This window comes from Coptis chinensis, chromosome 2 (genome assembly GCF_015680905.1).
Source record: "Coptis chinensis isolate HL-2020 chromosome 2, ASM1568090v1, whole genome shotgun sequence".
Classification (NCBI taxonomy): domain Eukaryota; kingdom Viridiplantae; phylum Streptophyta; class Magnoliopsida; order Ranunculales; family Ranunculaceae; genus Coptis; species Coptis chinensis.
In genome coordinates this window covers 105,105,965-105,133,654 of record NC_141457.1, presented here as the reverse complement: position 1 = coordinate 105,133,654, position 27,690 = coordinate 105,105,965, and the positions used below count along the sequence as shown (strand labels likewise).

The 27,690-nt window shown below is 41.1% G+C and overlaps 1 protein-coding gene and 2 long non-coding RNA genes across 4 annotated transcripts; 1 reads left to right on the top strand and 2 right to left on the bottom strand.

Moving 5' to 3' along the window:
- The first annotated feature begins 15,875 nt into the window (after window positions 1-15,875).
- On the top strand, window positions 15,876-16,714 carry LOC147520032 (uncharacterized). The gene is made up of 2 exons (XM_086594908.1): window positions 15,876-16,350; window positions 16,458-16,714. The coding sequence occupies exons 1-2, from the start codon at window positions 15,888-15,890 to the stop codon at window positions 16,484-16,486; spliced, it is 492 nt and encodes a 163-aa protein (XP_086451034.1). The 5' UTR covers window positions 15,876-15,887; the 3' UTR covers window positions 16,487-16,714.
- A 4,156-nt stretch (window positions 16,715-20,870) lies between these two features.
- Window positions 20,871-23,930, bottom strand: LOC147520031 (uncharacterized). Of its 2 annotated transcripts, none has more exons than XR_015214356.1 (6): window positions 23,842-23,930; window positions 23,349-23,503; window positions 23,208-23,264; window positions 22,146-22,245; window positions 21,351-21,500; window positions 20,871-21,227 (listed from the first exon to the last, which is right to left on the bottom strand). It is a non-coding gene; the product is annotated as an uncharacterized LOC147520031 (long non-coding RNA). The 2 variants fall into 2 exon arrangements; XR_015214355.1 differs by having other exon boundaries at window positions 20,876-21,227; window positions 21,351-21,481.
- Window positions 23,931-24,294: 364 nt separating this feature from the next.
- Window positions 24,295-25,234, bottom strand: LOC147520030 (uncharacterized). The gene is made up of 3 exons (XR_015214354.1): window positions 25,095-25,234; window positions 24,513-24,764; window positions 24,295-24,424 (listed from the first exon to the last, which is right to left on the bottom strand). It is a non-coding gene; the product is annotated as an uncharacterized LOC147520030 (long non-coding RNA).
- Between the last annotated feature and the right edge of the window lie 2,456 nt (window positions 25,235-27,690).

The following is a 27,690-nucleotide window of genomic DNA, read 5'->3' as shown; positions in this document are numbered from 1 at the left end:
GACATCTCCACGGTCAACTTGGGGGCAAGCTGAGTGGCCTGTACATACTCAGCAGCCCTCGACATCTCCATAGTCAACTTGGGGGCACGCTGAGTAGCCCGGGCATACTCAGCGGCCCTCAACATCTCCTTAGCCAACTTGGGGGCACGCCCGAGTGGCCGGGCATACCTCGCCCCTCAACTCCTCCTTAATCAACTTGGGGGCAAGCTGAGTGGCCCGGGCATACTCAGCGGCCCTCAATATCGCCATAGTCAACTTGGGGGCACGCTGAGTGGTCCGGGCATACTCAGCGGCCCTCAACATTGCCTAGCCGACTTGGGGGCAAACTGAGTTGCCCGGGCATACTCAGTGGCCCTCAATAGCCCCACGGTGAACTCGAGGACACGCTAAGTGGCCCAGGCATACTCAGCGGCCCTCAACATCTCCATGGTCAACTTGGGGCAGGCTGAGTACGCCAGGGAATACTCAGCAGCCCCCAACTCAAATCTAGGGCAAGCTGAGCGGCCAACGACGTCCCCATAGTCGAGTAGGGGGCAAACCGAGTTTCCCCAAATATTCTACAACAGCACTTGATGAACGTGTGAGTGTCGGTATGATGCAAAGTGGTAGAAAAATATGGATGGGTTACCACACCATGCAAAAAAAGAAAGAAATGGATACATCAATGCCAACGCTTAATCAGGAACAAAGTGTTTGATGGGAAATAAACCCCACGGTGGTCTGCTGGGATTACCCAGAAATCCAGACCTTGGAGAGGTAACAAAAAGTTGGATCTACAAAATTCAGATTCGAAATATGTAACAAGGCAAGGTAACAGACATTGCAGAATTTATGCCAATTTCACTTCGAGTCTGCCGAGGCATCCACAGATAGGGGATCTCCCTCCAATGCTTCGGTGGTATCATCTACATCGATGGGGGAGGTAGATACACCCGGTGGGACAACGACTTCCTTGCCGGAGATGAAGGGGAAGTCATGGAATCGGGGAGGGGCCGGGTTGAAGGCGCGAGCTGGGAGGAGACACCCGGCTACGGCAAGGGCATCCGGTTGTTCTTTGCAACTCTCGGCTATCTTCTTTGAAGCAAGTGTCTTGAAATGGTTAGCGTCCGTCGGCCGATGCTCCGCCCAGCCTTTGGCGGCCCCTGCAATCCGCCTCCGCTGGCTCTCTTGTTTAGAAGTGATGCGGCCCGCGTAGTCCTTGTGTGAGCGCTGCGCGCACTGGAAGTCTTTATAATTGGTGGCGCTATGTGTTGGGCGTCCCGCTAGCTCCTTCTCCAGCGGTCGTGCGTTTTAGCTTTCCACCCGCCGGGCCATGGATCTCCTTTTCGCGGACTCTAGCGTCCAAGGTGTTGGTGAGACCCCGGATGACGTACCCGACGTCGAGGCTCAGCTGGGGAGGAGGGCGGCGTTAGCTAAAAGGAAATGAATAACAGCAAGAAAGTAGAAAGAGAAACCCTCTCCCACCCAGTGTAGATCGTGGCCCTATGGGAGGCGAAGGACCCGGAATCCTCATAAGTTTGATCCCTCGAGATGATGAGATAAAGAACGAGGGGCGCCCGCATCTGCGGGGGTTGTCAGTAGCAGAGTCGCGGGTCGCGGACGCCCCGATCCCTAGCCTTGAACTGAGGGTGCCAAATTTCCACTGGCCCAGCGGGTAGAGGACCGATGGGTATGGCTTCTTTCCCGGTGCGGCATGACAAAGCTTGATGCCACGGAGAGGTCGGTCGAGATTCAATAGTAGTGTTGGTAAAGGGGGTGGCCCTGGCTTTTTTCGCTGGGGGCTCTGGGCGGCGGCATCAGTGGGCCTTTCGCTATCCCAGATTTTGAGCTTGGACACGTTCATGGCAGTGGTAGTGGTTGGGGGATTAGCAAAGTCATCTTCCCAATCAGCAATGGAAGAGAAGGACCTCTGTATGGGATCAGGGATAGTAGAAGGCAAACCGGTGGGGGATGTGCGAGTAGTGGAGGCGGCCGCTTTTCGAGCAAGGACTTGTGAATGAGAGATTTTGGTGGTATATCCAAAGGACCGGTGAGCTGGGCGTTTGGTTTTTCGGCGTTTGGGAGGGGATTGTTTGGGTACCCGCTCTTTAGGCTGCGGCAACAGGTACAAGGGGCCTTGGTACTTGCCTATGTTTTTGAGTGAGGGGTCAAGGAGGAGTGGACTGCCCTTGTCAGGATCAATGCCTAGCATGTCACACTGACTGCTTCCAAGTTCGCGAAGCTGGGTGAAAATCTCGGAGGTAAAGCCGGCGTATATGCGGGAGTGCGAGTATGGGGCCCAACCTGAAACATAAATAAAGGCAAATGTTAATATGAGAATCATCAAGGAGGCAAAACAGACTAATCAGCCACACTCACCACGGTCAAGGAAATGGAAATGCCTCAACGACAGTTCGGGGGGTAGGTCCGCGGAAAGGAAGTACCCCAATACATACAAGGGATAGTGATGCCATACTTTATCGGAGGAAGTGACGCGAAGAACGAATGATTTCTTCTGTGGACGCACGCAGAGGGATTGATATCCTACACTCCCAAGTTTGGTGCTCTTCTTTATGAAATAGTGGGCTCGGACGTCGTGCAAACGAATCTGCAGAGTATGTGATTTATTGTAATGGTTCGCGGCGTACATGATTCACCAGAAATTGCCTATGCCTTGGCACGGCAGTATATTGAAGTGGTTCGCAGACCTCAACATCCGTAAAGACAAGGGAAATCGCAGCCCAACCACTATTTGCCCTACTGTGGCTACTAAGTACCACAGTCGTGGGGGGACTAGGTGAGGGAAGTGGGTGATATCGGGCACATGTTCCAAGATTACATCGCGGGGATACCGTAGGTAGCTTGGACAACCGAGGCTAGGTCTACGGTAGTAGGGCCGGTGGAGGTGGAAGCACGGAAGATCTACCCGAGGTTGAGGTGGATCGGGGACCGGGACACCGACCGGTCGACGGATGAGCCGGCAGATCTAGAGTCGCCAGACCGGGCCGATGATCCGGGGAAGAGGATCAGATTTAACCGATCCGGTAGTGGATGAGCTACCTGAATCGGGATCGGACATGATCGAGAACTAAGCGTGTGTAAAGAAGAGGAACCTAGTTGATGGACAACCCCAAAGAATGAAGTGGGTGAACGGGCAATATTTAAGTGGACAATTAAAGAGAAAACATACAAGAAAAGGGAATGATGCACTAAAATCGGAAGGGGTGAGGAAGAGTCACAAAACGATCGATTGGGGCAAGTAGCTGCGGGTGGTGGTTCAACTGAGGAATGAAGGCCAGGTGCGAGAGGGGTTTCACTGGAGAGAAGGGAGAAGTGATGGGTTTGCAAGGGAGAGGAAAGGGGGAATCGAGAACGAACGACGATGAAGAGGAAGAGTTTTGGAATATGAAAAGAGAAGGAGTGAGAGAGGAGTCTTTTAGGCGGGATACGAAGGGGCGAAGGCAAAAGGGGAAAAGGGGAATTGCAGTCAGAAGGAGAGATCACTCAACAGAAGACGCGTGTCAGCGCAGAAACCGAAGGGGCAAGGGTGGTTACGCATGCGGTGAGAGGCACATGCCCAGAGACACATGTCCAAAGATTCTGGGATCGAGGTGAACGTGGGCATGTCAGAGGAAATAATGCTTTGAGTTTGAAAAAAGGACCTCCGATGTGACAGCGCTTCAAGCAGCTAGCTGATGAGTCTTGGCCCACAAACCCTTAGGGATCCGAGGGCCGAGAGGGGGCATCTGTATCAGCCTATTTTAGGACCACCGAGGTGGCATGTCCGCTGGCCCGAAGCAGAGTAAGAAAGTAGAGGCGCAAAGCACCGGATCGTGACCACAGCACCATAAAAGGGGACAGGCCGTACAGAGGCATGTAAGAAAAGAGTGGTCAGAGTCAAAGAAGAGGCAACTTAAGGGGGAAGGACCGAGGGGTACAGAAGCAGTGTCGCGGAACCCTAAAAGGACGGGTGTGCGAAGGTGGACCAAGTGATGGAAAGCATATCAATGGATGAAAGAGAAGAAGAGGTGATATAAAAAGGAATAGTAGAGATGAAAAAAGTGAGGAAAAAAGATAGGGAGGACGGGAGAGAAAAGAAAAAGAAAGAAAGAAAGAAAGAAAGGGAAACTAATACATTTGATCTTAGGGGTGGTAATATTTGTTAATACAACTAGTCGAGAGATGTGTAGGCAGATTATGAAGTCTAACCTAGGTAGTCTTGCCAAGCATTTTGTGAGTGCTAACTCCAAATGTTTCATTGGTGTTGTTTTTGCATTCAAGTCATCACTTGATGGATGGCTGAATGGTTGTAGACCAGTAATTGGTCTGGATGATTGTTTTCTAAAAAGTAAGTATGGTGGTTGTTGTTTCACAGCTATTGGACTGGATGCAATGAATGGAATACTCTCTCTTGGTTTTTATATATGCAAAGGGGAGAATGGAGATACATGGAGGCAGTTCTTGTGTGAGATGAAACCATATCTTGACATACATAAAGACAAGCTTACCTTCATCAGTGACAAACAAAAGGGACTAATAAGTGTTGTTGATGAATATTTTCCAGATTCCAATTTAAGTAATACTGACAATATGTGTATGTTATTTGTTACAGGTATTGCTTCAGGCATATGTACAAGAACTTCAAAAAGGTTTTTAGTGGTGAATTATGGGAAAATCTAGCTTGGGGGGGCAACAAAAGCTTATAAGCAACAAGAACTCACAAGGATATTGGGTGTTATCAACAAAACTGACAATAAAGCTTTGGATTGGTTAGACACTGAACCAAGGAGTTATTGGGCTAGGGCAGATTTTGATTGGATATCAAAGTGTGATGAGTTGACCAATAATTTCAGTGAAAGCTTCAATTCCTGGATATTGAAGATCATAGATAAACCATTGGTTAATTTTCTGGATAAGTATAACCTGAATTTATTACAACTAGTTTATGGTAGAAGGGAATTGTCAATGTCATTAATGACTGGTGATGTAGCCCCAAATGTGTTGTTCATGATAAAAATGAGGGAGTTGAGATACAATTGGTATGAGATTAAAGGTGTATCAAATGTTCAGTATTTAGCAATCAATAGGAAGACTGGGACTAAGTACAATGTTGATATTGCCAAACTTGAATGCTCTTGCATTGAGTGACAAATGTCATGAATGCCTTGTGCACATGTTGTTGCAGTCCTCAAGTCAAGGAGGCCCTAGTGGGCAAGGTAATTCAGTAATTTACTTAATTTCATATTGTTTTTAATTTAATTTTAGTTTGTTATTAATTCACTCCATATTTTTTTGACAGGTATTGCAGTCCATATTTTAGTGTGGAAGCATTTAGAGCAACATCTGCAACTTATCTTTATCCAATTGATAACATTGAGGATTGGCCAAAAATAGTAAGTCCATAATGTGTTAATTTAGTAACTTGAATCAACTTGTTTACTCTAGCTTGATAAGTTGTTTTTGTTGCTTACTTTTAACAGGATAACATAGAAGAGTTGGTTCTGCCTCCTAAAAACACTAGGAAGTCTGGAAGGCCAAAAAAGCAGAGAATTAGAGGGGAAGATGAACCACTTAAAAGTCATAGAAAATGTCCAAAGTGTGGAACACCTGGTCACAATACCTTAACTTGTGATGCAAGAAAGAAAGGAGTTCATAGCAAGAGAAGGAAACCACAAGACCAAGGTAAGTCTAAATATGTTAGTTATACATATGGTGGTTTTCATAAGTTATATATATTAACTAATAAGTAATGATTTGAAGGTGCACAATACCATAATGAAGCAGCAGTAGCACAAGCAGTACCAGTAGCACCTCCAATGCAACCAGCACCATCAGCACCTCCAATGCAACCAACACCAGATCTACCTGAACCATCAAATAGGAGAGGTAGGAAAATAAGGAATGTTCCACTGCAAGAAGAAACACCAGCAGCACCAACACAAGGAGGTCGACGTAGAGCACTAGGACCTGATGAAGTTCAACATGATGCAGCACCAGCACAAGCACAAGGAGGTCGAGGCAGAGCACCAGGACAAGATGAAGTTCAATATGATGCAACCCCAGCACAAACACAAAGAGGCAGAGGGAGGAGCAGAAGGTCAAGAGGAGGAAGTGTACCACAGCCACCTCCAATGCAAGAAGCACCACCTATATAAGATGAAGGTGCTAGAGGAGGAAGTATAAGGCCAAAAGGACCAACAGAAGGCACAAGAGTGAGGACTAGGGGTTTATATCGGCTGATGTTTGGAGATGACAATGTACCAACACCTCCAGTGAATTCAAGTCAGAGGTAGTTACATTTTAGGATTTTAGTTATATTTTGGGTATTTGGCATAATGTTGTTCAGTCATGCATGATATTTTGAGATTTGATGTACTTTTGGATTTATTTTTTGCCTGAAGTACTTTTGGATTTGTATGCTATATTGGTCTGATCTTGGTTGAAATTTGTCTTCTGGTTTAACTTCTTTTGAATGCTAAATTTGTCCTCTGTTTTGTTTGGAATTTGTATGCTAAATTTGGATTTGTATACTAAGAAACTTGTGACATAGTATCCTACTGACAGATGAGATACATAAACACCGCACATTATTAGGACCAAGACTTAAAAAACCCATACATAAACACACATACACAACAAACTAACCCTATGGGTACCCCACAATGCAACAACACTCATGCCCACACATATCACAATTAACAACAAGTGTGACATTCTTCTCAATGGGCAGAAGAAGCTGGTTCTCAGCATTAGTTAGTTGAACCTTATTGAAACATCCAACCCAATCACAGCAGAGCCACAACTCATGTACTTTGCCAGATTTATCTTCAGACTTGTGCAAATCCATAATGCCTCTACAGTTTTCCATATTGCATCTCTTTTTCAGGTATGGACACTTAGGAGCTATGTGGTTTTCTTGGTAACATAGCTGACATATCTGTAAAAAAAATGTTTACACAGCTGACAATCAGATGAGTCAAACATGGATGCATCCCATCATAGAATACATCCAACACGGCACGCTCCCAGAAGTGCGTACCAAAGCCAGGCAAATCTTATATCAGGCACGCCATTACTGTTTAGTCAATAACAAGTTATTCAGGAAATCCGTTGGTGAACCTCACTTGAGGTGCATAAGTCCAGAACAAGGTTAATTGATATTTGCTGAGATTCATGAGGGAAAGTGTGGAAACCATGTTGGAGGTCGCTCTTTGGCCCACAAAGCGATTTCCCAAGGATACTTTTGGCCTTGCATGCAGATTGAAGCCAAAACATACGTCCTCAAATGCATAAAATGCCAAACATTTGGCCACAACATCATCCAGCCAGCTCGCGAGTTGATCAACATTGAGAGCCCATGGCCATTTCACATGTAGGGCATGGACATCATGGGACCGTTCATCCCACAGAAAAGCACCGGTTTCCGCTTCGTCTTAGCCGCAACCGACTATTTCACTAAGTGGGTCGAAGCAATTCCATTAGCACATGTCAAAGAATCACATGTCAGAAACTTCATCTAGACTCACATCATCACCAGATTTGGCTTGTCACACACACTGGTAATGGACAACGGCTCCTAGTTCAAGGGCAAAACAGTCAAAGAATTTCTAGCCAAGTGGAAGATTGTTCATGCATTTTCTACTCCCCGGTACGCCAGAGCAATGGTCAAGCAGAGGCCAGCAACAAAGCAATCTTAGAAAATTTGAAGAAAAAGATTGAAAAGAATAAGAGCCAATGGCCAAATCAGTTAGAGAACATTCTATGGGCTCATCGTACCACAGCTCGCTCCAGCACAGGTGAATCGCCATTCTCCTTATGCTATGGCACAGAAACTGTTATCGCCACCGAACTGACAGTCACTACGAATCGATCTGAACTCGTCGAGTCTGGACACAATGACTCCGTCCTAGCACGAGAGGTCGATTTACTAGAAGAACGGCGTGACCTAGCCGCCATTAGAGTGGCATTTTATCAACAAACTCTAAAGAAATCCTACAACAAGCGCATACATCCTCGATCTTTTCAACACGACAATCTAGTTCTGAAAAAGACTCAAGATAGTAGCACCAACATGGGAAGGACCATACATAGTGGAACGAGTTGTAGGCAATGGAGCGTACTGGATCAAAACCCAATAGGGGAAATTATTGTCACGCCCTTGGAACACTTATTTGTTAAAGAAGTTTTATCAATAAAACTACTTTGTTGTAAATTCCATGTTTGCGTTTACTGTAAATTCAAGTTTAGTTTATTTATGTTTGTTAGTACCATACACTCCGTTTACTTTCATTGCCAAGTCACGCAACTCGCACCACAAGCACCACCAGTATACGCGCACTGTCAACACTTTTTGAAGTGAGAACGCTCTCAGTGAGCAATACACTTTCATAAGCTACCACGCTCTCCGTGAGCAGCACGCTCTCTTGAGCTTATAGGCTTCATAGCCTCTTCAAGTCTCGCTAGTTAAGGACCTATACTTCTAGGATCAACTCAGTGAGCAATATGCTTTCATAAGCTACCACGCTCTCCATGAGCAGCACGCTCTCTTGAGCTTACATGCTTCATGTCCTCTCCGAGTCTCGCTAGTTGAGGACCTATACTTCTAGGATCAACTCAGTGAGAACGCTCTCAGTGAGCAATAAGCTTTCATAGGCTACCACGCTCTCTTGAGCTTACAGGCTCCATAACCTCTCCACTTCTCACTAGTTGAGGACCTATACTTCTAGGATCAACTCAGTGAGAACGCTCTCACTGAGCAATACGCTTTCAGAAGCTAACACGCTCTCCATGAGCGGCACGCTCTCATGAGCTAACAAGTTCAAGCGTCTCTCCAATTCTCACCAGTTGAGAACCTTTAACTTTAGGGTCTAATTAACGAGAGCGTCCTCAGCGAGTCTTACGCCATACTAAGCTAGCACGCTCATCTAAGCTACCAGGGTTCACAGCCTATACGGTTGTTATGGGTGGGCAAATTGCATATAAAAGCGTTACCAACCTGCCTATACTGTCCTTACTTGTGGTCAGCCCACAAAGGAGAACGTTATTTACGAGCAAAACGCTTCCTTAAGCTAAGTCTCAGGCTCTTTAGCCACTATACACCGTAAGCATTATAAACGGAATACTAGCTACAAGCAATCACGCAAAAACATGCATTCCATACACAATCATCAATGGAACTGCCCGACCAACGCCAGGAAACCAGTTCACGAATCCACCGATCTGCTGGGTCTACCGAGGAAATCCAGATCTGTATTTCTTACAATTTTAGCAAAATGTCGAACTGCCACTTTCGTGGAAACCAGTTCACTGTGTCTCTTTACCAAAAAGATGAACTGATCAGGCAAGCCTGAAAACTCAGCTCTATTGTTTAACTCTCATACAGAGAGGAGAACATACAAAGTATTCACAAACTTTCAGCACTTACATAGACATGAGCAGAAATCACCATCAAGGAGCAGCAACAACATGTTTATCCTTCGGGGTAGCACTGGTCGAGGGAGTATGCCTTGCAGCTCTCAGCACCACACGCATACCCGTACCCTGATCCCCACCGTCACACTCCTTTTTCAACTGGAAATACTTTTCATCCAGTTTGGCATATTGGATACAGGCCACGTCGTACGCATTTTGCGCTTTGCGCGCAACCTTTTGACATTGCTTGGCATACTCCGTAATTTCAGCCAGCTTCCCCTACAGATCCTTCATCGCGTTCACCAACACTAAATTTTCGTCAGCAGCATCCTGGTACTTTTTGGTCATTACTTTCAATTTCTTCTTGTCAACGCCCCATGCAGCTCACATACTTCCCAACTCGCCTTGCGCGTTGACATCAGTACCAGCACATTGCACAGCATTTTTCAACTTGTCGTACCCCGTAAGAAACTACAAGTATAATACCAAAATTAGAGTCGCCCGACAAAAAAAAAAGATGAAAAGCTCACCAAACAACAAGCCATGTCCATGGTCCCCAACAGTGTCCCCATATCTTCATCTTCAACCTCAGCCTTATCACCATCCAGTACGATCCCTTTCAGAAGGCTGGTCGCTATGGGTGCCGAGTGGAAGCTACAGTTAGAATGTTTCACAGCACGCTTCTTCCCCGTCTTCCCCACATAGAAGAATTCGCTCCCCACGTCCCCAAGATGCTGGGGCGAACTCTCACCAGCGATGTGGTGCCCTTGACCATGGTCGCTATGTTCCTCAGCAGCCAGCTCGGTCTCATCCATCTGCCGAGGAGACCTGAATACAGTGCCACCAGTCGGACGACCTGAACTCATGGGTCGCTTATTGCCCTTATTTTCTGAAGCAACAACTTTCCTTTTGCCACGATCACCATGCTGATGAGGGTGGAACTCCATCTCTTCCATTATAAGAGGGGAGGTTTCCCTCAAACTCCCTTCACCCTTAGTGTACTTACGACACCTGGCCATAATGAAATCGACACACAAGGCTAACAATAAGCGAGTTAGCAACCAAGACACAACTTTCTGTTCAAAAGGAATAACCAAATATGGAAACAAACATACCTGAGGAACCAGCAAAGAAAATGGCGCACAATGGTTTGGAGAAGAAGGGATGCAGCAAGAAGAAGAGCAAATGCCTTTGGTCTTCTAGGAACAGTCCTACTTATTCTCAAATAACGTATCTTCCCTAGGCACGCCATAATTACATCGAGACGCCAAACGTCAGGCCACCTGGCAGCCATCATTGCACACCTCCAACCGCTCATATTCCCACACGTGTCACACACGTGTGGAAATACATCCGTTCTCCAGAATGAAGAGTACGACATACGTCCTACTATATACGCAGTTCGAACAGAGTCACTAATTCTCGTCAAACGCGACCTACAACGCTAAGGACAAATAAAGGACAGGGCGCTCAATCAGGACCACAAGTTACTTAACCGTACCCATTCTTATAAGGAGTCGCCTATGCAACCAAATAAATATAACAATATCAAGGCTCATACATTCAATCATGCAGGAGATAAACAAAACGGAGAAGCAAATAACAAACAGGGCATATTAGCAAAAAGACGAGCTAGTCGGACAAATCCAGACCACACCTCGCATCTTAGCCGAGCTGTTAAGTCTACTCAGGAAATCCAGCTCGGCTAACCACCATTCATCATCACATTGGCACCCCAGACCAATACGGGGTACCAGGTCGTTCAGTACGTTAACAAACAGAAACAAGAAAAGCGAACTGCCTAGGTTACCCCGGGAAACCAGCTCTATTGTATCACAGCTTACAAACATCAAAATTAACAAACTACTTTCCAACTTCGCCCGACTCGGGTAGAACAACCAAATTTCCGGTTTTTGTGGAGTCATCAACTTCGGCATCCCTCTCCTCGACCACAATTGACACACCATCCACATCTAAATTCACAAATACATCTGACATAACAGCTTCAGTTCGAGGTTCAACAACCTCTTGTGCAACGACCGAAGAAGTAGGAGCATCACTTGCATCTCCCTGTACCTGTACCACTGAGGTACGGGGAGCCCCGCGTTCATGCTCCTCTTTCAAAGCTTTATAATTGGCTTCCAGCTCAACAAAATCAGCATCCAGAACGTCATAAGCTTTAGTAGTGTCCTGAGCAACTCCCTTGCAGTGTAGGGACAAGTCATTCAACCTACCAATTTCAACAGTTGCAGTATTAACGTTCTCTTCAGCAGCCTGTAGTTTCAGCTTCAGTTCTTCCACCTCACTATCCTTCAGCAGCTTAGCCAACTTAAGATCCTGGTACTCCTTCTTCAACACTTCAAGCTCACGGTGATTTATGCCATACGCATCCTGAACCCCCTTCAGCTCGTCTTTCAGCTTCACCACAGTCTCCCTATCTGATTCAGCAAACTGGGCAATCTCTTTCAGCTTCTGAAATCCACTTACAAGCTGCAATCACACACATACAATAGCAATCAGTTCGCAGCAGTTCTCATAAACGAATAAGCAAACCATATCTGGACAGTTTCACTTACCAGACATTGCGCTATCTCCATTCGCTTTAGGTTATCAGCCAGCCCCTTGGAATCTAGCTCCTTACGATTACCATCCAGAGCTATATGTTCAAGCAAGCACGTTGATACCTTACTCGACCTAAAGCTGACATCAGTTCGCTTCACAGTCCGTTGCACCCCCTGCTCATCCAAGTACACTATTGGTGACTCCAAGTCCTCAGCAGTCATAAGCGACTTCCCACTAGCCTTACTTGGACCTTTCGCCTTAACCAGCGGGGTAGGCTCTCGAAGCATAGGGGTCGAGCTCTGTCTAGCCCCAAAAGTTGCCAAGTCCATAACTAATTCCGGCCTCGACCGAGTACTGCGAGTGGCTTTACCGCGAGCTCGACCATCACCAAACCCACCCCCCGTACTGGAACTCTCCCCCATTACATGCTTCGCAGCTTTGGCAGCCCTCACAATGTCCTACCCAGGCACGTCGGTTGTTCTCTTCAGCGAACTGCTCCGTACACGAGGGTTGAAGACCACCCTCTCCAGTTCCACAGGCGCGTCAATCGACCCCACTTCAGGTCGCCAGCCCCAGAGGCACCAGTACCTCCAGAGGGTCGTTTAGATCCACCGCGACCTTGGTTCCTATCTTCCCTGGTTACCAAATTGCTCGATCGTTTCTCCATCACTTCTTCACCAGCTTGACCTAGAGCTCTTTTCTTCTGAACTCTTCTTTTCTCCCTGATTTGATTGCTGGACCTCCTTTTTCTACAAAGAAGTGAGCTACTTCAGGCAGTTTCGCTTGTTTCTGGGCTCGAGTCAACTGGGCGAACCTCTCTATCTCTTGCCGATTAGTTCGTGTCTTTACAGCGAAGTCTACAAACAGAACAAAAACACGGGTCAGTTAAAATAACAATAGCCTACCCATTAAAACAACATGAGCAAGCCACTTCTACCAACCGGAGATATTGCAAATCCTAGTTTGCAACCTACATCCGCTAGCACAGTAGTTGCCAACTAACAGCAACGGCCTCTTTTTCCAAGCCTCGTTGCTTACACCGTCCATCACACTGGAATGTTTCGCCATAGTTTGCAAGCTAAAATTGAAATTATGGGATCGCTTTACAACGAAGTGCGCAGTAATATCAGATACCCCTATGTGGTATTCGGCACTAGCATTCAGTAGATCGAACACCTTGAACAACCGCCAAGTGTTACCAACAAACTGACAAGGGGATTTCTAACAATGAGCTAAAAAGTCATAAACCAGCTTCGAGAATGGTATTTGCATATGCGCTCTCAGCTGACCTTCACAGATTATTACCCCACCGTTTGGCAGGTAATATTCCTCACTCCGCACATTTTCACTCGGCCCTGGTTTGTATATCTCCAGGTCGAGTATATCTATCCCATAAGCTGCCCTTAGTTCAGGGAACACACTCGCTGCAAGTCGATCCACCGTCCTAGGGGGCAACCCACTTGAGGGGCGACCCTCATCACTTAACCGACGCGTGCTAGCAGCGACCCACGAGCCAGATCGCACACTACCCTCATCTTCCCTAACTTTAACCTCACCATACTCAGAACGACTTTCAAGACTCAACGACTCTTCATATTCACCACAACTTAACGACACTTCCTGAACCTCTTCCGATTCGCGTATCGTCAGAGTCAGACATTTTTTACGTGTTCTTCTTATCAATTACCCAAACCTAAGCAACAAAGCCTACCACCGACCTACCTATTAGACACACAACACTTGCACAAGCAGAAAGAAAACTGAAAATGGAAAAGCAGCAGTAGTGAAAGCACTCACCTGAGAAACCCTAGCCTGCGGTTTTGTTGAAGAAGAAAACAGAAAGTAGCTTTTCAGTTTCCAAAATTTGATTTTGTGCAACCGCCCATTCAGTTCCCAAGGCGTTATGATTACAACCTACGCCCTAGCCCGCACACATGTCTCTAGGACCTGTCTTTTTAAGATTCCGAAAAATGCGGCAACATGTCTCCTCGCCAACTGCTATGATTCTGTCACGTGCCAACCACGTGCCACCTTTCACCTCTCATCAAGTCACCGTACAGCACAGATTGACCTCCACAGTATGATAGCCAGTTCCATTCAAACCAACCCGCTCCTCCGCTCATGCTCAACACGTATGGTCGTTTTCTCTCAGCAGATCGCTTTAATGTACAACACCATCTACTGAGAGGGGGCTGTGTAAGGGAGTACTAAACTCGTTTTTTCTCGACTTTAAATCCATGGATCTTTGTAATCTATCTTTGGATTGTGCTAAAATTTGGTGGGTAGGGTCGTACTAAACTCTAGATTACATCTGTACGGTTGGATTTGTGTTTGCATCATCTGGTTGTGGCGTTCAGTGGTGGCAGAAAGGTTGCCGAAGCATCAAGGGTTTGTTTTTCCACTGTTGCTTCAGACTCGAGGAAGGGGACGATGAGTTGTCTTTTGAGTCAACTCGCCGATCCAAAATTTTTTGAGTTTTAAAACCGATTCAAAATTTTGAGTTTTAAAACTGATCCAAAATTTTGAGTTTTAAAACCGATCCAAAACACAAATTTTTTTTTTTTTTTGGGCCTTTTTTTTTGTTTTATATTAAAGCCCACTAAAAGAGAGATTGTGTTTTATTAAAGTCGCCCCATAGCCTAAAAGTCCATCTCGACCCATAAACTATATTAGGCTTTGGGTCCGACCCATGTATGCCAAGTCGACTTTGCAAACAAAGTTTGACTTGTGCCGACCGGTCCTACTCATCCGCATGGACCTAGTTTGACCCGGTTTTGGGCCTATTTGGTATTTTTTGGGCCCAATTACCTTATTTCAGTTGTATATACCTTGTTTTAAGTCCGTTTTGGGCATATGAATAGTCAAATCGAAGAGTTTTTCGAGCCCAATAAAGTAGACGGACTTAAATTTCAGTTTGATCATGTTTGGATTTCTTAAGTTTGCTATTGGAATTTTCTTTTCTACTATTTTCATGTTAATTAATATAATTGAATAATAGCATGTTCCAAACATTTTAAAATTAGCAATCTAAACCATGAAATTTGGGTAAGTTCAACGTGATACGCTGCCTAAGTGGCCTCTTTCATGGAAAATTTATTTGGGTTTAATGGTAAAGTTTATTAGATTGTATATAGTTCGTCTTAATCCATGCAAAATAATAATCGCCCAAAGGAAGTTTACTATTTTGGCGGATTAGTGACGGTATAAGGTAATTAATATATGTAAAATAATTTTAGGAGTTACTTATGCATTCAATAGTCGGCCCTAAGGAAGGCTTATTGTTTTGCCAAGCCTAATTTTGTTTTACATATGTCGATTAGCCTTATGTGTTTAGAGGAAACCACTTACACGTTAAATGCTTGTCCAAAGACTTGAATTATAACGGTGTGTTAGGTTTCTCATTAAGGTCCCCTACTAAAGTTTTATAAATGTTTTCTATCTTGTCATTTGTCTACTTGATTATTAATTTTCATTTAGACTGATGAATGCATGATAATATTCAAGTTTATTATTGTCAATGCATTATAGTAGATGACATATATAGTAATGTGAGATATCTTTTGTGTTATGCTTCAGTGAATACATCTTCTATATCTGCCAATTTAACTAGTATTCCAGTTCTTACTGGTTCCAACTTTACAAAATGGAAAGAGCATGTTCTAATCGTTCTTGGATGTATGGATTTGGATTATGCATTACGTGTTGATGAGCCTGCTAACCTTAAGGCTGATAGTGGAGCTGAGGAAAAGGCTACCTACGAAAAGTGGGAGCGCTCCAATCGCCTTAGTCTTAGTATAATGAAGCACTCTATTTCTGAAACTTTTCGTGGTGCAATGCCTAAGGAAGAAAATGCCAAGAAATTCCTAAGCCAAGTTGCAGCCCGATTTGTTGCATCGGAAAAGGTGGAGGGCACGCTTCTTAGCAAACTTGTCACCATGCGGTATACTGGCAAAGGAAATGTTAGAGAGTACATTATGGAAATATCTAATCTTGTTGCCAAAATGAGGGCACTAAAGTTGGAGTTCTCTGATGATCTCCTTGTGCACCTCATTCTTATTTCTCTTCCTGCACAATTTGGTCCCTTTAAGATCAATTATAATACTCAAAGGGAGAAATGGACTCTTAATGAGCTCATTGCTCAGTGTGTGCAAGAAGAGGAAAGGCTGAAACAAGAGAAGACAGAAAGTGCTCACTTGGCCACTTCCTCTATTGGCAATTCAGGCACTAAGAAAAGAAAATGGAATAATAAGGGTAAAGGAACTGCAGATAATGCGACACCACAGGTGAATGCGAAAGATAAACAGGTTCAGGCTACTTTCTGTTACTTTTGTAAGAAACCTGCAGGTCACATTAAGAAAGAATGTCCAAAGTATATAAAGTGGAAAGCAAAGCAAGCAGGTAATGAATTTAGTTTTGTTTGTTCTGAATTAAATCTTGCCGAAGTACCTTCTAATTCTTGGTGGATAGATACGGGAGCAACTATTCACATTAGTGTTTCCATGCAGGGTTGTCTAAGGAGCCGCAAGCCAAGTGATACCGAAAGGTTCATTTACATGGGTGATGGCAATAAGGCATGTGTTGAGGCCATTGGAGTCTTTAGATTAAAATTAGAGTCTGGTTTTTATTTGGATTTAGATGAGACTGTTTATGTACCGTCTTTTAGACGGAATTTAATTTCTATTTCCTGTTTGGACAAATCCGGTTATACTTGTTCAGTTGGAAAAGGAATATTTAGTCTCTTTCAAAATTCAAATCTTATCGGACTGTGCTCTTTGATTGATAATCTATACAAGTTAGACTTGGATGCCTCTCACTTTAAGGTTAAATGAAACTTTGCATGTTAATAACTATGGTAACGGTTTAGATTAATTAATGAGAACTCCTCTACATTGTGGCACAAGCGTTTGGGTTATATCTCTAAACAGAGAATTGAAAGGCTTGTGTCAAATGGAGTTCTTAGTGCCCTTGATTTTTCAGACTTTAAAGTTTGTATTGAATGTATAAAGGGAAAACAAACAAATATAAGGAAGTTTGGTGCCAGCAGGAGTTCAAGTGTCTTAGACTTGATATATACCGATATTTGTGGTCCATTTCCTACGGCTTCTTGGAATGGTCAACGGTATTTTATCACGTTTACAGATAACTATTCTCGTTATAGGTATCTATACTTAATTCATGAAAAATCACAGTCACTGGATGTATTTAAGGCCTATAAAGCTGAAGTTGAAAATCAACATTCTAAGAAAATTAAAGCTATCAGATCCGACCGTGGAGGTGAATACTATGGTAGGTATGATGGAAAAGGCCAACATCCAGGACCATTTGCAAGATACTTGGAGGAATGTGGCATCGTTCCTCAATACACCATGCCAGGGACTCCACGTCAAAATGGTGTATCTGAGAGACGAAATCGGACTCTAAAGGACATGGTTAGGAGTATGATTTGTCATTCTACCTTACCAGAGTCTCTTTGGGGTGACGCCTTAAAGACTGCAGTATATATCCTTAACCGAGTACCTAGTAAAGCAGTAACTAAAACCCCATATGAATTATGGACTGGAAAGAAACCCAGTATAAGGCATTTACATATTTGGGGTTGTCCAGCTGAGGCTAGGCCATATAGGCCTAATGAAAGAAAACTGGACTCAAGAACAGTTAGTTGCTACTTTATTGGTTATTCGGAAAGGTCAAGGGGTTTCAAGTTTTATTGCCCCTCTTCCAATACCCTAATTGAGACGGATAATGCCAAATTTATTGAGGATGTTGAGGATAGTGGGAGCACACAACAAAGGAATATTGCTTTTGAAGAAGAGCATGTTGATATTCCTTTAATGGATATCCACAGAGATGAGTTGATCACACCTGTCATTAGGCAGGATGCGGTTGTAGATCAACCAAATATTCCTGAGTTAGCCCCTGCTATTATAGAAGAACCTCAACAAATTCAATTGGAAGTGCCAATAAGGAGATCAACTAGGGAGCGGAGAGCAGCTATTAATTCAGATGAATATATAGTCTATCTCCAAGAGCATGAGTTTGATATAGGAATGGAAAATGATCCTACTACTTTCATTCAAGCCAAACAAAGTGCTCACTTCTTAGATTGGATGAATGCCATGATAGAGGAGTTAAAGTCCATGAAAGACAATGACGTTTGGGATCTTGTCGAGTTGCCTAATGGAGTCAAACCCATTGCTAACAAATGGATTTTCAAAACCAAAAGAGACTCAAAAGGTAGCATTGACAGATATAAAGCACGTCTTGTTGCAAAAGGCTTTACTCAAAAGGCAGGCATTGACTATAAAGAGACTTTCTCTCCAGTTTCATCGAAAGACTCTTTTAGACTTATTATGGCACTTGTAGCTCATTATGATTTAGAGTTACACCAGATGGATGTTAAGACAGCTTTTCTGAATGGTGACATTCAGGAGACTATCTATATGAGGCAACCTCATGGTTTTGAGTCCAAAGGCTCTGAACATTTGGTTTGTAAATTAAAGAAATCCATCTATGGCTTAAAGCAGGCATCTCGTCAGTGGTATTTAAAGTTTGATCACATCATTTCCTCTTTTGGTTTTAAGGAAAATGATGTGGATCAATGTGTTTATCACAAGATCAGTGGGAGTAAATTTATTTTTCTAGTGCTATATGTTGATGACATCCTATTAGCGAGCAGTGACATAGGCCTTTTGCATGAAACCAAGCGATTTCTTTCAAGGAATTTTGAGATGAAAGATCTTGGTGAAGCATCTTTTTGTGCTAGGCATTGAAATTCATCGTGATAGATCACGCGTGGCATTCTAGGCTTATCACAAAAGGCTTATGTTGAAAGGGTGCTAAGTAGGTTTGGCATGCAAAACTATGCACTAGGTGATGCCCCCATTGCTAAGGGTGATAAATTGAGTTTGCTTCAATGTCCAAAGAACGATTTAGAGAAAGAACAAATGCAAGATATTCCTTATGCATCAATAGTAGGGAGTCTTATGTATGCTCAAGTTTGTGCTGGCCCGGATATTGCGTCGACGAGTTGGAATGCTAGGCGATACTTAAGTAATCCAGGGAATGGATCATTGGAAAGCAGCTAAAAAGGTGATGCGGTATTTGCAAAGGACAAAAGATTTTATGCTCACATACCGAAAAACCGATCATTTTGAGTTGATTGGGTATTCGGATTCGGATTTTGCTGGTTGTTTGGATAGTAGAAAATCCACGCCCTGGTTATGTTTTCATGTTAGCCGGAGGTCTTCAGATCATGGAAAAGTGTCAAACAAACACTAATAGCCTCCTCCACTATGGAAGCAGAATTTATTGCTTGTTTTGAAGCATCAAATCAAGTAAAGTGGTATAGAAATTTCACTTCTGGGCTTCAGGCAATGGGTTTCATTGAGAAACCATTAACGGTTTATTGTGATAATAAAGCCGCAGAACTTTATTCCAAGAACAACAAGAGTTCGTCAAAGTCTAGGCACATTGACATCAAGTTTCTTGTCGTGAAAGAGAGGGTTAAAGATCATCATATGACAATTGAGTATGTTAATACAAATCTTCAGATAGCTGATCCGCTAACTAAGGGCTTACCACCTAAGGCATTTAAGGAGCATGTAGCTCGTATGGGGGTGGTTAGTCCTTCTGATGTTTCCTTTTAGTGGGAGTTTGTATTAATTTTTTGTTTACTATTGATGATTATTTTTTGAAATAAAGTTATCTACTTATTCATTTATGGTTGCACATATAAAGTTTGATTAAGTAGAATAAAGAAATCATTATAAATCATAAGGTTGGACCAGTTGAAAATGAACATGTTCAGGGATCACATTACATGTTATTTTCATGCTACACATCCATACTTAATCTATGTCGTTGGAGATATTAGTATTGTGACCACAGATGGGTCTAGTCATGCTAAATGTGGCAAAGGCCGCTGTGATCCTATATTTTTATTTTCAATGGACCAGATTGTGTTTTTTGAGACGTCACTCATTATTTCGACAATAAAATTTTAGAGCTCTTAAGGTCAACATTGTTTAATATCAGGTTATGACCTATGTGGTACAAGTGGGAGATTGTTAGAACTTTTCTCTTTAAGGTGTACCTACATAGATCATACACATTACACAACTGTTAATTGTCGAACTACGTCCGAGTGACATTGAGAAGACTCACTAAACTGTGATCTTAAAGTAACATGACTGAGTCATTTACATGTCTCAAACCACACGTGTCAAGTCATGACACGTGTATAAAGTGAGTATGGGCTTAACGATATGTGCAGATTCTTTTTGGGCTTAAGCGTATTTCTATTATCATGATGGGCTATAATAGAAATACACCCATAATATATAAGTTGAGGTCCCCACCCCAAACCCGATTCTGATTCTCATAAGTTTTCCATCCACTGTGAGAGAACACAAGAATGGAAGACAACAACGTTCCGCTGCTGCTTATAAGACTTGCTTGATAACGCTATGGCTTCAGGTATGTCCTATTATTATTTAGTTTTCTTTATTGATTGACATGTATTCTGGGTATTAGAGAAATCCTCACAATTGGTCATAAATGGTGTTTAGTAACAGTTATAATCGTTACTTATATTTTTAGTAACACTTATATCCGTTACCTCTGGGGTGTTACACTCATTTAGGCAAAATTTAGTAACGGATATATTCGTTACGTATATTAATTGAGTAACGGATATATCCGTTACGTATATTAATTTAGTAACAGTTATATTCGTTGGTATTTATTTGTAACAGATAGTCAACTGTTGAATGTCCGCACAAATATTTCATTTCTAACGGATATAAGTGTTAGTGATGCTTGGGGCCCTTTCATTACTAACATCTAGCGTAACAGATATAACCGTTACTAAAAAACATTCTAGTGCAAAAAAAAATAAAAAATCTGGAGCCAAAACGTTTCCACCCTGTACAGAGCTACATCACATCAAATTATCCACCATCCATCTTACATACGAAAATAGTACATTACATTACAACTCAAGTAACAAGTGAATAAAAAAGAACCCTTACTCGGTTAACATTATATATAATTAAAGCCACCAATCTAAATCCCAATTTACAGACCAAAAACTTGTAAAAATTAATTAACCTAATCGTATCCATCCAAAGTTACAATAAGAATTGTAAGACAACATAACAGAAACTGAAATACACTAACAAGTTGACACAACTACCAGCTCGACAATTGAGAATATGCCAAGTACTAGTCAGAAGTAGCACCACCTTCTGCACCCTTACATCGTTGAATGTGTATACCTATTTTTACCAAAAAAAAATCGTCTTAATCTAATACTTCCCACATAAAAGAAGATACCACAAAAAGTTGAAGCCTAGAATGTAGTTTAATACTGCAAAATGACGTAACGGGCATATTATTACCTCAATGAAGGCACTAGGATGTGGACAGTTTCGTTTCCCTGATAATCTCAAAGTGTATTATGCAGCAATGCCGCAATATCAAGTGTACTGCTCGTATTGCTTTGAGAACATCTATGTCTGCATTCAAATTCCTATGTGCCAAAGAAGTGTCTAACCATCATAAAGTAATCAGTTGATTACTAACAAATAAAGATACAAGCAAGCAATTAAACTCATGCACCTAAGAAACAACCGAAATTCAGATGTCTAAACTTGTATTGTGAAAAATAAATTCCCTTGTCCGATCACGTAGTAAAGTTAACCTACACATAACCAAATCAATTTACTTGATTCACCCTCCCTAAAAGATCACATGGATTCAGCATGCATACCATGAGTCTGCCATGGTAGAAAATAAATTGGACAAAATGGTTCTCTTACCAAGGCTTAAAACAGAATCCAAAAAGCACTACCTCAATATTATCACACAATTCTTATAACACCTTAACAACACCTCATCCTTTACCACTATGATTTCCCATAACGTATTAGAAAGGTAGACCAACTACCACTCAAACACCATAGTGCTAATGAGTCATCTATTTTGCAAGTGAATTAAATGCAAAAAACAATATTTAAACACTACCAACAACCCATTTCCTTCATAAGAACAAATTTAGTCTGTAATAATTTCTTTCAGCAAGACAAGTAATTTCTTTTTTCTATTATATTAGAAAAAAGAGCACACAAAGAATTAACCTTCAAGGGTATTAAAAGAACTTCGCTACACACCCAAGATTTAAGCTAGAACAATACCTGAAGGTGAACTTGGATTTCATTCTTCTGAATCTGATGACTCGAAACTAAATTTTTGCCTTGCAGTCATATCAAAGAAATAATCATTGTTTCCCACACCCTTTAAAACAGAAGAAAATCAGTCAGTGTGACAATTCTTCATCTTTTTAAGGAATGATATAAACACTACTTCACTCTCCATTGAGAATATGTAGTAGGACAGAAAAAGGAAGGCTAAATATGAAATGAAATATAACTCGTACTTAAACCACCATGGATAGATCTCCGTGCGAGTGGTTATAACTTGAGATGGTGTAAAGTAATGAAACTTTTAGTGTCAATATACCCATGTGTTATTGCTCTGGCCTAACATGTTAATTAGGTATAAACAAAGATATCAATATTAGGGTGCAAGAATAAACATATGTTATTGTTCCGTAGTGTTATCACCTTTTACACAAGTTATCACATGCTAATAACACTTCAAAAAGGAAAAACATAAACACACACAGTGAATAAGGGAGTGATCAATCAAAAAGCAAGGAAATAAAGTTATAAAATATTCCATTCATTCTTGAAGGTTGGTAGACCTAATGACCACTTCCACATACAAATTCTAGATCAACATCCTGAAGTAAACTAAACGCCTACAACCAACAGTCCAACTCATATCAAACAAAAGCACCCCATTAAAGCACATAGCACTATATATCTAGAGACTCATTAAAGACAGCAAGTTTACTAGTGATATGATAGTAGTTCAGGTCAGTACTCTCCTTTCAACCATTTCACTGACCATTATAATTATATCTGAACCAATACCTTCAACACCCTAGTATAATTTTTAAAATAAATCCAAATAAAATTTTAAAAAAAAAATATATATATATATATATATTTTAGAATAAAAATCCATTAGTGATTAAAAAATGAATATGCAAATGAAAGATATGTACTATCCAAATTCAAAGTTTCAGTCATCTCCTATAAATATAATTAACTTTTTCAACAGAAAAACATTTTTTGCAGATTATGTCAAAAAGTAGAATCTGTTACGCCAAACAAAAACTAGTTAGGGTTTACCTATAAACCAACAAATCTCCTTTTTCAGTTCCTCTTGCGATTAAGAAAATCCAACACCTAGAATTGAAACCAAGAAATCGATAACATGTAAACGAAATTGAAAACGAGGAGAGAGGAGAGAGGAGAGACATATAAGCTTACCTAGTTGCCCTTAAGAACAAGACAGATCTCTCATTGCACTAAGAGGGAAAGCGTACTTATTTCCTTCTTCGTCGGCGAGGGTTTGACAAAGGAGACGGGATAGCGTTTGATATGATGGAGTAAAACCATGACAGAAATTTTTTATGGTGTAGTGCCTGTAATCACCAAAACAATTTTAGAGAACAAAAATTCTACATGAGCATGTGTATGCTCACTGCATAGAAAAACATGTCTGTGAACAAAGTCTATCCAGGGGTTATAAGTGTTTGTGGAACTGCTATATTTTAGATAGTATAAGTCTATAACAAGACATTGCATTTACTCTTAAGTACAATCCTCTTGCTTGAATGCTGGAAAGTCACTTGGGTTTTTGCCTAATTTTGTTTCGTTTACTCATGTATCAATTCCCACGCCATTGCATTTACTCTTAAGTAATCAGTTTGTTTCCAAAGATTAATAGTTAAAAAAACTCAAGAAGCTAGGAAAAGTATACCTTGTGTGGAGAAGGATCATCACCACTGATCCTTACAACTTGACTCTGCTTTTTTTGAACTTCGTGACGAAGTCTCTAAAAGCACAAGCCTGTATATGAAAATTGATCATTCTCTAGCAAAAATACAATAATTGCAAGACGCACGTTTTAAGTAGAAAGCACACACTAAAAGCCCTTTGATAAACACGATAAAATCATTATTAAAAATGAATGCATTTACATAACCTCAGTCTATCTTCGATCTACCACATATATAGGAGCGTGTCGGCTAGTGATGAACTAAAATATTTGTAACTAATATTTTTGGCCGAATACCAGTCTTATATAACAGAATGATAAGTTCTGATCAGTATATAATCTTTATATAATGAGATGAACAAAAAGCAAATAGATTAATACATTTTGTACAAAACAAATATACTAGAAAGAGAGAGAAAAATGTGATTTAAGTTACAAGTTGTCACATGAAAAATTATCAACCTTTTCAATCATAACAGACTCCAAAGAGTTGCTCTCATGAATCTGAAAATGTTTCCATAATTAAGTACTACTGCGGAATCACTAACCGACGAAGTATCCGAACCTGTAACAACGCCAAGAGAAATTCACAATGTCATTACACAGTCTACAAGTCTAACTAGTAAATGAGGGAAGAGATACAAACTCCATACCACTGGACGAATCCGAATCACTACAAGAACTGCCTCCGGAGTTACTCGATTCCTTCTCAATTTCCACTGGAGGGAAATTATGTGTTGGCATATCCTCACCAATGTCGATATCCTCCTCAACACAAACAGGTTCAATTTTCTTGGTCTTCTCAGAAGCTAAAGCTTCAGTCATCTCGCTAACCGGAGACTATACACTTTTTTGTTGAGCTATTTAGCAATACAGTAAAGGTTCAATGTCCCCGAAACTTTTCACTTCAAAAAAAAAGGGGAATAAACCAACCCATATCTGAAGATGGATTTCACTAAAAAAAAAGGAAAACTATTAAATTAATAAAAGAATTCATTTGATATTTTATTAGACAACCGAATCCCAAACCAACGAAATATCCCCAATGGGAGCACAAATTTAAATTCCAATGTTACAATTTTCACACAAAACTTATTTAGCCAAATTCATCAGGAAGACAATTAAATAAACCTAATTTGGAGCACAATGAAAACAAAAAAAATCGGAAATTCGCTAGCTAGGGTTTGGGTAAAAGAGAAAGAAAACAGATCAAGAGATTGAGAGAGAAATCGTACCTGGTTCATTTCCATCTTCGTCCGCGAGGGTTTGACAGAGGAGACGGGGAATTGTGTTTGATGGAGGCTTGAACACTTGAGAGAGACGAGCATGGGAAATCATCGGGCAAAAGTGCAAAACTGTTTTATTTAATTGTATTATTTTCCGTTAGTTTCGTGTATACCCTTCTGGATGTTTTTTTAGTTGTTTCCTAACGGACATAATTGTCACAAAACATTAAAACTATTTTGTAATAATAATTGGAAAAAAAATAGAATTATACTAACGGATACCAGAGAATCTAACAGTTATGTCCGTTAGAAAGGTAGTAACGGATATATGTGTTACAAATGAATATTTTGCTTCATTAGAAAATGGCCCTTATGGTGTACCATTAAGGAATATTAAGCACGCGTTAAGCATAAGCAGAGGAATATTTTCATATCATCGACCTCCAAGATCGATTCGTAAGCAGCTCGCTTCATGTAGGTGGTACACTTCAGCTCGCACCCAATTATATCAAGTCGGATGGACGACCTCAATCAGAACGCTTCGAATGATGACAACATCCCTTATCCAGAGGCAATCATCACCATAGCCATACATGTACTTCCAATCACCGTGATATATGAACTACTGCACTCACTCTCAATCATCACACAATTCCTACCAAAACTAACCTAACACTCATTCACAATCTCCACCCTACATATTTACATGTTAGTGGACGTGTCTCATGGATCAACACCCCCTGATGCCTATAAATACCACCTACATGAACTACGTGAGACCTGATTCTTCTCTCTCCCCAGAATCAAGAGAAGATACGTAGGCAGCTCGCTCATCAGCAAACTCGGTCTTTCCTTAACCCAATCCCATTCTCCTTCCTCCCTTTTATGTAAAGGAAAACTAAAACACGCCTTTACAAACGATTTTCAAGAACACCCCAACACTTGATAGAAATTTTCAATTATTTTTTTGGTGTGTAAATCATACTGAAATATTAGTACTTTCAAAACTATAAGAATTTTAGATTTTCCAACATTTAGATAAGCAAGCCATGGCTAGAAATTTGTAGAAGTAGAGAATAATAACTTGGTTGTTATGCCGAAATCATGAACGTGCAAAAAGTCCAAACACAAAAGGAATATATCGATTTTTTTTTAGTTTGGCTTATATTTATGAGGATGAATATAGTGAGATTAGTGAATATGGGGAAAACAATGGATGGGGGCTTTCTTTCATTGAAAAAGAAGAAGAAGTAGGTGGTTTGAGTTTTCTTAATATTTTTTTGTTATACTTTTCTCTATGTCTGTTTTATTATCCGGAGTTAGGTAGTGGGTACTTTGAAACATAGTACAAAATATCGTGATATATCGCGATATTTGTTGATATTTATCTAGATTTTAGAGAAAGATATATAAATATCACGATATGTTCAGAGATATATACGACTACAAATATCGACGATATTTTACCGATATTTGGAGATATTTTACGATATTTGGGGATATTTGGCGATATTTTGTGTATGTAACAATTTTATTTAATATTTACCATTATATTTCAAATAAATATAAATAATGTATTATGATATATCAAGAAATATCCATAATATCCATAATATTTGTCGATATTTTGAATATATCTACGATATTTGCATGTGAAACAATGTCAAATATCCCCAAAGAGGAGGATATATCCACAATACATATCGAGAAATTGAGTATCGATAAATACCCATATCCTGATATTTTGTACTATGCTTTGAAATACATATACGTGGGCAGTGAAAAAACAGGTCACATCTCGAGATATAACCCAAATATCCACTTTGACGGTTGATAAAATATGCGCTCTAAATGGGGCCCGAGAGAACAATCTCTCCTCATCAGGACTCTTAGACTAATAACGAGCTCTTTGGCAAATAAATGAAACTACTATTCTAATACAATATTAAACCTTTCTAGACTATTGAGAAAAAAACAAAAAAAATCACCTATGTAAATATGACTTTCAGCTATGGTTTTCAGTGACGCATGCAAGGCGACAACAGTTAGTTAATCTATTACTTCATTTGTTTAACAACGGCGTTAGTTAAAAAACGGTAAATTCTTATCAGTAAGGGCATCACCAATGCAGAGCTTTAAAACCTAAGACCACGTCAGTTTTTGGAGGGCAATAAAGAGTAGTGAAAACTCTATATTAATGGTTGTTCCAACGGAGAAAACAAACCCTCCTTTATAACACATGAAATTAGACAAGAAAAAACATAAGTGAAGTCACGTGACTTAAGTAAAGTCATGTACACAATTTTTATTAAAGGTTTGGGCTTCGGGTCTTTCAAAACATTTGTAAGAATGAGGACAATTATCAAGACTGATAAATATGGAGGCCCATTTAGGGGCAGCACTGGAAACTGTTTTTTGTTTAGGTCCGTTAAATTTGAAGAAAACAGCCCGTATCCGAGCCCCATTGGTGATGCCCTAAGCACCCAGTAGTGACTACTGAGCATAATAATGCCTCGTAATCAGTTAATCACCCACTATTCTCTGTGAGTCACACTATAAACTTAATTACCCAACGAAATCACAGTAGAGAAAATGCAGCGCACTA

Coding starts and splice junctions, on each gene's coding strand:
- LOC147520032 (XM_086594908.1), top strand. CDS start 15,888: ATGCGGTATACTGGCAAAGGAAATGTTAGAGAGTACATTATGGAAATA. Junction 16,351..16,457: donor GTGGAAAGCAAAGCAAGCAG/GTAATGAATTTA, acceptor GTTTCCATGCAG/GGTTGTCTAAGGAGCCGCAA.